The sequence below is a fragment of the Musca domestica genome, unplaced genomic scaffold (genome assembly GCF_030504385.1).
Source record: "Musca domestica strain aabys unplaced genomic scaffold, Musca_domestica.polishedcontigs.V.1.1 8, whole genome shotgun sequence".
NCBI lineage: Eukaryota > Metazoa > Arthropoda > Insecta > Diptera > Muscidae > Musca > Musca domestica.
In genome coordinates this window covers 75,803-88,931 of record NW_026712409.1, presented here as the reverse complement: position 1 = coordinate 88,931, position 13,129 = coordinate 75,803, and the positions used below count along the sequence as shown (strand labels likewise).

General features: G+C 39.4%; 1 protein-coding gene across 1 annotated transcript in view; it reads left to right on the top strand.

Annotated features, from left to right (window-relative positions):
- Positions 1 to 23: 23 nt before the first annotated feature.
- The window catches only part of LOC131806642 (uncharacterized), a 34,120-nt gene continuing 21,014 nt past the window's right edge, over positions 24 to 13,129 (top strand). The window contains 3 exon segments of the mRNA XM_059131142.1: positions 24 to 162; positions 248 to 402; positions 8,205 to 8,576. Coding sequence (XP_058987125.1) covers positions 8,246 to 8,576 — 331 coding nt within the window. The 5' untranslated portion in view covers positions 24 to 162; positions 248 to 402; positions 8,205 to 8,245.

The window sequence follows — 13,129 nt, the reverse complement described above, 5'->3', positions numbered from 1 at the left end:
TTTCTTTGTTTTTGTTTCTTTGTTAAACCTCGCAAATTTAGACGCAATGGTGCCGGAGGTTCCTCGCAGCCATTACGACCCAACGAAGACGGTAGTCACCACCTGCAGGAATACACCTACAAGAAGATAACAGCCTGTGATGTTGTTCGCAGATATTGAGAGGTAACGAATGTGCCCTACGCTCTACTTTTAGTGCTAATTATTTCAAAAACGTCTGCTATTCGATGCTCTTCTATTATTTTCCCAGGCCATACGCGACAAGGTTTGCGTTGTCGAATTTGTAAATTGAATGCTCATGGCGATTGCGCCTCCCAGTTACCCCGTTGCCAGCCCAAGCAAAAACTATTGAGACGACAAAGAGCACGTCGGAGCTGGAAAACCGTGTTGATGTCGAAGAAGAAAGTAAGTATTCCGCGTTGCGAGCTAACCTGCCACGTTAGATCCCGTCAGTCACCTTTGCCTGCTATATGTGAAAGTCGCGAGCTGCTCATTTCATTCCAATGTGCATACAGCTCCTATCTGAATCGAGGACACAATTTGCCTAGCAAACCTGTCGCGAACCCTAACAATTTTGAAAAAGAAAAAACAAATAGATTCGCCTAACAGTCCCATGCATGAAATGCAGATGCTACTCATCTCGAAGTCAAGTGGAGAGCGGGTTCGTCCGATATTGCCATCTGATCAGTATTTCGCCATATGGGCAATATGTGGTTGCAGGACATTTAGTGAAGTGTCACAAATTGATAGGCGTATTTCAAGTTATTTGAAAAGTTCAGAAATGAACTTCACTCTGGGTATATTTAGCAATAGCTATGTTCCTTTACCTTCAAATTCTGCACATTTTTACCCGAAACTTGTTCACTTACCCAAATAGGGGCACTCTTTAAGGAAGGAGGTTTCACCAGTTGCAAAGGCAACTCCCGGATAGATTTGTTTTTAGCGACAGTTTCATGTAGGCCACCTATCAAAAAATGGATGCCTCTCGATTTACGAATGTTTGAATACGCAGCTGAATGTGTTCGTCTAGACACCAGTCGAAACTACTTTTGTGACCTTATACAATCGAACATTGTATAAACATCCTGTCCCGACATCGACATGGTGTGCAATGTCGAACTTGTATCCTCCTCACAAGTACTGATGCACGGATGTAATTTCAATAACCACACTCTTTGCATTATTGCGGACGCCAATCAGAGCTTAATAACGACACACAAGCTCCTCCCATCAAATCTGTTTGCATATGACCTAGCATTGAAGGACTAATTAACCAATCGGCAAGGACACTATTCATCAGTTTTGTGTGTGCGTCAATGAGTCGCTGCCCACTTAATGCCAATAGAGTTGCCCTCATTGAATCTGCTCCGAAGTCCTTGTGTTCCCTTGACTCTGAGAGTATCTAATTGAAGTACGACCGATGTGCGTACGGTTGATAAAAAAGTATCGAAGCAAATGCCCCCGGCGGTACGGTACATTTGTTCTAACGGGCTATTGTGGTCGCAGCAGCCGTAGCTTGTCGTTTGTAGCCTTCATCCCGCATACACCGCGTTGTGTTTTTACAATTTATACCTTCCCATTGTTAAATCTCCTCACTGTTATTTGGATTGCAATTGATTGTATGTTTATGCGGATGTGTTGGGGAAAATAGACGAGGACAGTGGCGATGTGAAGAAGTTATGCACCAGTCATGAGCCAACGGCACCAGCCACCAAGACGGCCAAGTCCGCCAAAGACGACATTCTTGGAGCGTATTGTTTCAATTAGTACTACCACGTATTTAAGCAACCACATCACCCAATACCAACAACAAATCAAACAGATATCACAGATCAACATTTCCAATCAAATCAAAACCGATAAATTGAAATAGAGCTATACAACTGCAACCGCCTTCATTATTCGACTTTACTATGCGCTACGACAAAAACATGTTTGTTTGATCGGTTCTGGCTTGCTTCTTAACTAATTATTTAAATTAGTTTACCCTTGTTTAAACAAAAACTCGACTAACCGAAGCATGCAATGCAGACGGACACGCCATCTCTAACGGAGAGCTAGCTGCCGCGAGTATCGGACACTGCATGCTCCACACTGGAAGTGAACTTGTTCTTTTGTTGTGATTAGGACGCCGCCATAGGCAAAGGAATGCTCTCCTGAGCAGGCTCGAATTGAGTTAGGCGACGGGGCGTTCCAATGCTTAATGCCAATGAATCCTAAAATCGACTCCTGATCGATTGTGAGAGGGCTAATTGGTATCGAAAAGCTCTTAGATTAATTTGTGACACTCGCGATCGGTCGACTTGCTTATTACTAGTTTTTCGAATCATATCATACCTAGATACAATAGGAGACATATTTGAGTCCTTCTAATGATTTATATGGAAATTGAAAAGTGCAAACTCTCAGAAGCTCCCAGATTGTCTAGGTTGACCAGATGGAAAAGTAACCGATGGTAACACTTGGCTGATTACTTATAACGCGAAGCATCGACATTGCGACGAAAATGAAGTAGTCGCTTAGACCTTCGAATGGAAATCGTTAACCAAAAAAGGAAAACATAAAAATGTTCGTTGTGAAAATCCATTTCTACAACATAGGTAGGACAAAATATCACGACAACGTTGGATAAGTTTGCTGTGGATTAGCATCACACTTGATGGGACAAGATTGACAAAATGAAAAAAATGATCAGGTTTATTTCCGTTGTTGTTGTTTTCATAAAAATGAAAATCATTTTGACCTGTTGAGGCCGTATTTCGCATCTAATCATTTCAGACTTTCAAAGAAATTTAAAGTTTATGTAGCTTAAACGCAATCCATGATGTGACCTACGCTCTGAAACGGTTTTGTGGTGATCGCATTTTTACAAAAATTAAAATGCCGTTATTTTCGATAACTACACATATGCCCCCGAATTGAGTCAAAGTCTTATCTATGCTTTGTTTTATAAGCAAAGCACCAGAGACAAAACATTCGTCAGACATTCAAACGAAAGAACCCTAAAAACGTACCATTTAGTGTTTCTCTTCAGTTAGATTCCATTCTAAAGAGGCGGAACATGCGTGTTAGTTATATTGAATTTCAATGAAAATTAAGTCTATTCTACTAGAACGTACGTTTCGATATTTCCGTTCATTCTTTGAGAAACGGCATTTCAGATGCATTCTGAGGCAGAGTAACTAAATATGGAAGTCTGGTAAATTGAAAGGACCGACAGTTTGACACTCCTATGAGGAGTAGACACACGTAGAAGAATTAGGCTACAACTTAATTAAAAGTGCAATTTTCCACACGAATATATAAACGTTTATCCTTTTCAAAACTAAGACCAGCCATCAGAACTATAGAGACAGCGGAACCCATACTGAACAAACCACATTCGTCAATCCAAAACTTTCTTCCAACAACACCCAAAAATTATTGTTGATACAAAAACTCGCTAAATTTTTTCCATTTCATCCCGTATCCCTTAAAATGACATTTTATGGTTATGGGATAACGGTCCCAAATTGTATCGGACCAGGGTTGGAAATCACGAACGGATCAAATTTCGTTATAGTTCCCCAATTTATACCTCTATATGGGGGACGTCTTAACATTATCCAATCGCCGTAAAATTTCATACTAAGGGTGTTTTGATCAAGTGGAAAATTTAGAGGGGGGTGAGCTTTTAAATAAAATAAACAAAAAAATGGCATACCCTAACGTACATATATAAATTTTGCATATATATTATTTTAATTAGTAACAACCAACAAATCATTTCCTGTTGTGTGTACCTAAATTGAAGACGTCATTTCTTAAGAGTGTCACATCTTAAATAATCAGTTTCGAAAAAACGCATTTATTTGACTTCTCAAATTAAAATAATTATTGCAAAAGAGGTGTAGAAACCTTAGTAAAAAAGTTTTGAAGTTAGAGAAACACTACGGGAGTCGAATTCAATCGACTGCCTTCGTTTCAATTTGATTTTCGGTAACATGGGAAATTGGATAAACGTTTTTGCGTATGTAGAAATTTAGCTAGTACACAATGGACCTCGTATAATAACTTTTCGGTAACTCACATTCCCTTCTCGATACCTGGAGAACCTTTTGCAATGGAAGTCTCACAAAGTATTCAAGAATTTATTTCCATTGCAATATGTTCTCCAATTTCCCACTGGGATCCAGTAGATTCTTCAGATTGCATTAGATTCTTCACTTCTAAATGCCATTTCCGAGAATCCCCTGTTGGGGGCCCGGTCCCAGTGGTTGCACTTGTTAGCGGTATTTTACGATTCGAATCTATGCGAAAACAATCGACTTCTACTCATCGCAGTCCTCTGCTCTCCGAATCGCTGTACACCACAACACGACATACCCACACCAAGCCAACACCAACAACACGTATCTAAACACTGGTTTTCTTTAGTAAAGCATGAGATATATGTGTAAGTCCATTAAACCTAGAAAGCTGTAGAGAAGCTGCTGTGTGTTGGATTGGAATATGACCCGTAGGCATTTCGTTAGCTTCGCGAAAAAAAAATTACTGCACCTGTGTAGATCTAAATGTTTCACAAAGACCATGATCCATTTATAAGATCATATATATTATTATAGGGCCCCATTTGAAGTATTGTCCAGGATTTGACACTAGTCATTTGACCAATGCGTCGTGCCAATTGAAATACAAATATGAAAACTCCGAGGACAATTTCGATAGTAAATATTTGTAGCAACACTATTTTTATATTTTACAAATTTCCCAACTCTGATACCTATTTATGTGTGAGGAAAATCTATTAAATTTACCCCCAACTTGCCATTGGAACGAAACTGATATAACCGCGGGATAGTTTTAGATTGAATTATGAACTATTCCAACACATACAGATATTTAATTAAATTCCACCATGTATTTCATCGATAAAAATTGAATTTCAAAATAATCGGCTCTATTAAAATTTATTCAAATTCTAAACGAAATCTATCAATTCGAATTGGCCATAATCTGATTGAATCTGAATGTTCGACCGAATTACCCAACCAAAACCTATTAGAACTCACCGATATCGATCAAGTGTATCGGGTCTTAAAACATGCCGGCGAGAATAAAAACGTCAACAATATTGCAGCTGATAAATCCGTCCAGAATACAGGAAAAGATGGCTTGTCACAGAGCGATATACCCATTGTAAACGTGCCCGAGTATCCTGAACGTAGTGATCGGCCAACAGTCATGGGTGCTGCCAGCTCGTCAGCCGGCGGCCGGGGTGCGCGAAGTGGTGTCCGACCCCCACCGGTACATATGCCGATCCTTGGCGTGCAACTGCAGCAACAGGAATTGTCACAGCAGTGGAGTGGCGCCATCTCCAGCTCTACAGGCGGAGGACTCCCAGTGCCTGTGCAAGACATATCGAGTAGTTCAGGTCCGCCATAGAGATAAACCACAACTTACGCTTACTTCCTCTCCTCTCCTCATCTAATCTAATCTAATTCTCGCATTCTCCACACCCCTCCGATTGATTTGTCTTAACTTAACCCACATTTCCAACTTTTATTTACTCCACATGTCCACCTCTTCCTCTTCTGATGTATCAAAGTAAAAGTAGCGGCATTTAACTTTGCTTTTTTCGTTCTCTTTCAGTAGTTTCGTCTTATGTTTGTTTTGTTTGTTTGCCCGTCTTGAGCCAAGCATTGTTACTTTTCTATTTAAAATGAAACTGGAGTGCCATATTACAGTATCTACAGCTACACTCACATAAATCCCTCCCAGCCCAGCCCCGCCCCGCCCATTTCCCAACACCCCTAGCAATGTTAACGGAACGTAGAAATTTATAGTTTACAGTTCAATTGTTGAATACCCCAGTTTTATCTTTTTATGAAGCACAAGCTATCCTCGAGGGAAATTATTTATCTCAAATCCACCACCGGAATGGATTTCTCTCCAATACATCCAGGAACTTGAAACTTACTTCCGTTCATCCATAACACAGCTTTTTGATTTTGTTTCGCCCTGATGACCACTGTACATACTCGTGACAACTGACCCGAGTGCGGAGACATTTGACCATTGGATTTGAGCCATTTTCCCCGTTGGCAAAAATGTCTTGAGTGCATTGTTTTGTTATTGTCGCACAGGGGCTCCAAGATGATAAAAAGATACTACTACCGGACTGAGTTTACCATTGGGAGCGAAGATATTTTCTATTTAGGATTAGGATTCCACAACCAAGAGACATTCATCGAATTGTTTATATCTAAACGTAGGCGAGTGGTGCGAACCTGACATACTGCATGTAGGGATGTGTGTGTGTGTGTGTTTGCATGGTACAATGATGGGAGGTAGCACACAACCACATCTTAAATATGTGTTTGTATTGGTTTGAACAACAATGAAACAAATTGAAATTGTTTAAGAATCGAATGAAACAATTTTTATCTCGCATCTCGAATTAAATTTCGTAAAGGACCTCAACATTGGCATTATACGACTATACTACAGAGTTGCATTTGGGCAAATGTAGGATAAGCAAGTAAAGAGACCTCCCTGTATGGATTGTAATGTCACAATTACTATCGAAACAAATCCAAAAAGTTGTTTTATGTCAAATAGACACAACAATCTGTTGCACCGATTTTCAATAAATGAGCAAAACACTCGGAAATTGAATGAAAGCACTAAAATTATTTTCAAAATCACGTTCTACATTTCTCCAAATATTTATTTCGCTACAAAAAGCGTACATTTTGTTCAAACATACGTTCTAATACGCATTTCGATTACAACTGAATTTGACTATTTTCTCAAAATTGTTTAAACATTTGAAAAGAACACACTCAAACACAACTGCTTTGACTAAAAAATTATATTTTTCGAATAAGATTTGCGACATATTCATAAAAAAAACGATTTTGCAAAGTATATTAATTTGTCTTTCTGTTTGTAAGTGCTCGAAATACTTCTCGGCGATCCAGTAGATGTTATTTAAAGTCAAAGACTAGAGCTTGCCAGATTTACGACAGATCTTTAGACTTCTGCGCCGACATAGATTTTACTCCGAAGATGTTTGACACATCGGTCCAGAAACGACAGCAGTGCATATGGAACTATCGTCACCTACCTTGAAACACATTGCGGAGTCCAGCCAACAAAATTCATATTTATTCTGTGGGAGCAATAGGTTGTGCCCCATCGTGGTGCATTGGATCTATTCCCATTTCCATTGGCATGAAATAACCAAAATTGCGGGGGACTTCATCGATTTGGCACGGACTATGTTATTGCGAACAATTGGAACTGTTGATTCCTTCTCTTTGTGTCCGATAGATTCGAAAGCTCGAACTTATCCGGATAAGCAGCTATGTTCGTACTCTGGTATTAAAAATAATCGCCACAAGTCGTTTTTTCAAAACTCTTTCCTTTGGCATTTTGAAAGTCAGTACTACGGACCTTGGTAAGGGAAGAAGGTTTAAAACCTTCAAGTTGTGATGATAAATCTTCCTTTACTGGAAATAAAAAGTAGGCCTCAGACTAGCGAAGTGTATGTCTTTTGTTCGAAACATCAATGGACGTCTGTCTGAACGTTCTTTAGGTGGCAGGCCCGGAGAAAAAGCCACATTTACCTCGTTCAATTCTTTTGGCTGGGCCTGTGTCACGGCGACGTGGCTTTGCGGACAAGGAAAATATTGGCGTACGACAGTTTATTTTGCTACGAGAGATAACTGTATCCATGTTAAAGCCCAAAGAAAATCACACACTTGTCGTCCGCCGGTCCGCCTACCTATGAGTCTGTGGGAATCACTCTAGCTTTCGAACGGAACAATATAACGGTGTCTGGCATTTTTGGTATTTTTCTGTTCCGACATTTATTACTTCATATTGCAACATATTTTATAGTCTAGAGAAGACCGGGACCGAGAAGACGAACAACAATTCGAGTTGCAAACGGAACGACAATTTACAGACACGCACTCAGTGATGGAGGCCATAAAATATTATTTTCGACAATGGTTTAATGTTCGATGGCAATCGACCTAAGTGCTATTGTCTCCATTAGTTGAAGGGTCATCATAGCAATAGGGGCACAGCGCGTTCGCTATCACCTTTGAATTGCATTGTCTGCGGGATGGCATGCTCGCATCCTCTGACTTTATTACTCATATTAATTTTGTATATTTTGAGAATGCTGAGAACGCTTTTATGTTAAAATCAACTTCTAGTCGATTGTCGTCTTGTGAGAGAGTTACCTTCGGTGGCGAATATGTCAACGGCGGCGTATTTAAGCGGAGGCATAGGTATTAATTATTACGCTACGTCTGCAACATTGATGAGTTCGAGTGCGGGGGCATCAGCAGGTGCAGGAGCTTCGACGCCCCCGACATCGGCCCTGTACAATCTACAGCAATCGCAGTATTCCTATGTGCCAGGACTGCCACTGCCAGGGCAAGCGGCGACAAGCGCCATGCCATCACATGCCGCTGCAGCTGACCCCAGTCTGCGAAGGCGACTGTTTGCCGGCATTCGTCCCATGTCCGGATTTGGGCGTTCACGTTCCCGTTCATCTCAGCATCGTTCAATATCATTGCCCGAAAGTAATTAACTTAACTTGCATTTGTGTTTAATTAAATTAAGTCTGGAGTGTCTTGTAAATCTGTCACTACTTGTATGCCTGTTCGTTTGGTATTCGTAGCGGTACACTAAGCAATTGACATTGACGGGGGAGGGCGTAGAGGCCCAGGAGCCCAGAAGCCCACGACAACGACAACGCTATTCGTCTGAGGGAATTACAATTTGTACATAGAATCTTTCGAGCATTGTACCTGCCCTTATGATTGTCCTTTACGTGTCTCCTTTGTTTTGTTTTTTATTTTACTGTCTCCACGTGTTTCTTCCTACAGTCTATTGTATTCTATGGCTTTATTTTCCACCTATGCACCGAACATTAATGCTAACACTCCGATTACTAAGTGTCTCTATCAGCCCATTTATGTCCTCATTTCCCTTTTATTTGAATATAAAATTTTTAAATAATTCACACTCCATATTTTGGTTCCTTAAATTGGCAATATTAAAATATTCAATAGAGCAGATAACATTTTATCAGATTCTAGTCAAAAAAAAAAAAAAACAACAACAAAAAAATATTACAAATCGAATTATTAACCCATTTATGTCACTCGGATTAGGTAGCTCGTAATAGCTACTATAAGGAATAACTATCGGTTTACAGACTGTTAAAAATAGATTAGTATCTCGATTTGTAATTAGTTTTTTTTTGTTGGGCTGCTACACCAAGGAGCCAATGACTACCAGCCTCGCATGTGACAATATTCGGTAACTGCAATCGGAGTCTTTCAAGGCCAGCATGTTTTCAATAGTTTCGACTTTCTTTTCAAATTAAATACTATCTTTAGATTTCACTGTCGAAGAAGCTTGTAGATTTCGCACAAGGTTAACCGCAGAAATATGAGATCTTCTTCTTTAATTGAAATCGGAAACGGGACTAGAAATTAAATACATAACGGAGGTCCGATCACAATACAGTTTCATCCGTTATTTGCCATTTTCCAGACACATTCCCAACATTTCTACCATTTCGTTCTATAACATTTTGCGGAAAATCCCTGCAAAATTCTAAACACATACTCGTACACACATACATCTTCCTCCGGCATTCTGAGTTCGTTTTTATGACTTTGGTCAGTTTAATGAGTGCCGTTATTATTTTAATTGGCGAATTACTTTCTCGCGCAATAATAGACGACTTTAAGATAAGAATTTTGAAAAATAAACAACGAAAAAAGTTGTTAAAACGTTACAGAATAGGGACCCTGTAGGCCCACTGATTGAGTTTCTCCGTTTAACAACACAAATAACAACATTGCTACTCTTTAACAGTTTCATCAACTATTATTGTTGTCTCGTTGTTATAAAACAATAGAAAAATTGTAGTTGTTACTTTGTTGAAAGAACTGGGCCCCAATTCTTGTTCCACGAAAATGTGAAATGAAAAATTTGATGAAGGAAATATTTTTCATTTCATATTTTCATAGAACAAGAATCCAGCCACTGTTCAACATTGTATTTGCTTTGTATTGGGTATTGTTTTTATTTTTTGTTTTGAAAATTTAAGACTTGACCGCTTTTGAAAGTTTATTAACATTTTTGTAGACTGTTCTCTTCCTTGATTTTTGATGAAAATCGCACAGAATAACTTGGACCGCAAGATAAGACTATTGTTTGAATTCGTGTCCTGTGCGACCTTAATAAAGTAGCTCTGAGTATTCTGTTGACTATGTGTCCACGTGTCCACGTTGGGTCAAAAGTTATGAAGGTCTTGATAACATTGTCGTATTATCCACTCGCCTTACATACCACGGATATCGTGGTGCAATTATTACTAGGTAGCGGCAAAATAAAGCTGATTTGACTCTAAAGTAATATTTTTGTGAAATTCGGTATGACGTTTTGCGATCCGATTTCCTATTTTGAAATACTCTTTTTTAAAATAAAAAAAACTTTTTACTACGATAACCGATTTTTTCTTTTTGAAATCGAAAAAAATGCAATAATAGTAGATTCTTGCAGGTTCGGGACAGGGCAGCAATATGGTAAAAAATATTCGTGATAATAGAAAAAAACGGTGATACTGCGAAACTTTTGTTGCGATAAAGAAAACTCGACGCCGCTTTTTTTTTTTTTTTGCTTGTTGTCGTATTTTCATTGTTTCTTTTAATATTTGTCATTAGCATACGACATTAAGCTTTAAGTCGTGTGTAATTTGATTTCGGTGTTGCGTTTTTCACAATTTCCCAGCGATACCCCAAAGTGTTGCAAGATTCGAACCTGCAGCTGACAACTATTCATTGAGAGGAAGGTTATAAAAGCATTAAAATCCAACATTTTTTAATCCCAGAAAAAGAGGTCGATACATAGAAAATTGGTAAATTAGATCGGGCGTTATGTATGCAATAATTCCTTCCAAATCCTTCTTTTCACTCATTTTGTATCAGTTTTTGTTTTTCATTTTATTTTATTAAAAAATCGATTCCAAATGTCCTAAAACGTTTTGCGTCCAATAAAACATTGACTGGAAAATTATTTTTTTGATGAGACACATTTTGGCTGTGCCAAATGATTTTTAACAGCTGTAGACACAAAGCTGAGGTCTAATGGTACGATGTCGAAATTTTACACAAAAACTAAGACTTGGTTTCCATTTTTATGTAATTTTTGATTTCACAGTTGTTACGCTTTAATACGATTGTGAAACGATGCACAAAGTTTGAAGAAGAACTAGAACGATATTGCCAATTTCGTTGGAAAGTTTGGGTAAAACCCTCTAAACCGAATATGGGGGGTGCCGAAAGCTCACTTTCTGTAATCTAAGTCGATTTCTTCAAAAGTAAGGGTGATCACCGCCGACGGACAAACGGGCCCGTTTTAATTGTCTTAAATCGTATTTTACGCTGATCAAGAGTACCCGTGCATACAGTTTGTTTCGATGAGTTGAGGAGGGTATGAAAATGACAAATGTACTAAAAGTTGGGACAAACCTGATGGCTTGCTTCGCATTTTGACCGTTATAGGGACCGACCATTAGCGTGAGTGCATACAAATAACGGCTAATGCGGAAAACCAAACCGTCTCCTGTTTTTCTCGTCAGCGTAAAATGGCTAGCTATTCTTTTGTTATAAATCCGAATAAATAACCCGATCCTTTTGTTCTCCGCACTTCCAATCGGCTATTTGTTGGCTTTAATTAAAAGACAAATAAACGAACATCCTAATCATGCATCGGAAAAAAATCATTTTTTCAAATCCTCTTAAGGGGTTTGGAGAACCAACAAACAATGCAATCAAACCGACTTATGTACATAAATCTTTCTAATGGCAATCAACTCTTCCATCTCGGCGTAGGGAGGAGCTAGGAGCAAGCAGCACACAATAATGAACGATTGGTTGGAGCACTTTAATGCATTGACCCGCCCGTACATTTGGAAAGCGGCTCGTAGAAGCTGTCACCAGGCATTTGCTATCATTTCTTCCACAAAACTAAAGGTGTCAGTCACTTGGATGTGTTTCAGACAAATGGAACAGCTCGGCGCTTACTCACAAGCACATCCCTGCTGCCACACTCGTCGACTTCGTACGACAACAGCTTCTAGTTGTGTGGGCTGTGTGGCGACAACGTTTCTCCTCGGTTTGGCTTTATTTCATTTTTGCTGTCACATTCACGTTTTGTGTTCTTTTCTATTCTATTCTGTTTTGTTCAGTTCGGTTCGGTTCGGTTCATCGTCATTATGAGTGTGTTTGTATTTTCGTCTAAATGTTTGTGTTCCGAAATTCCTGTTATTCCCCGAGCTCGAGCTGTTGCTACACACGGAGATGATGCTTCTGCTACGATGGAGGTGATGTCGCATTTGACGGATGAACTGCTTTCGGCCAGAAGTGTTGTTTGGAGTCTTGTAGAGTCATGCCTTTTCCCCCGTTTTCATCATCATCTTTTGCAGACTACTGAAGCTCAGGCATGGTCGGTAGGGGCAAAGAACTAAGGCGACTGTGTGTTCGCGAATTAATTAAATTTAATGAGGAACAAACCAGTCGGCCTGTGTGCATGTAATCTTGTTTGCGGAAACGGGAGTTATCCTGCACTTCCCATTTCTAATGTTTGTTTCTGATTTAAAACAAGGCCCCAGAATGTCAGCATATATTTCCAGACATATGGTTTACAAGACCTACACACAGACATAAGGCCTACTCTGAGGTGCAATGATACTTTACAAAGATCTTGAAGAGATGGACGTGGAGCTTGTTTGCGGAAACGGGAGTTATCCTGCACTTCCCATTTCTAATGTTTGTTTCTGATTTAAAACAAGGCCCCAGAATGTCAGCATATATTTCCAGACATATGGTTTACAAGACCTACACACAGACATAAGGCCTACTCTGAGGTGCAATGATACTTTACAAAGATCTTGAAGAGATGGACGTGGAGCTGCCCATTGAAATCGCCCAAAACTTTTTCTCATTTCACCACACACGCACACACAACCTAGGAGCCTTAAGTAATGCAATGGTTTTAGCATTGCTTTTGGAGCTCCATGGACGTTAAGAGAGCATGCAGATTATTGTGTTTTGTTTCT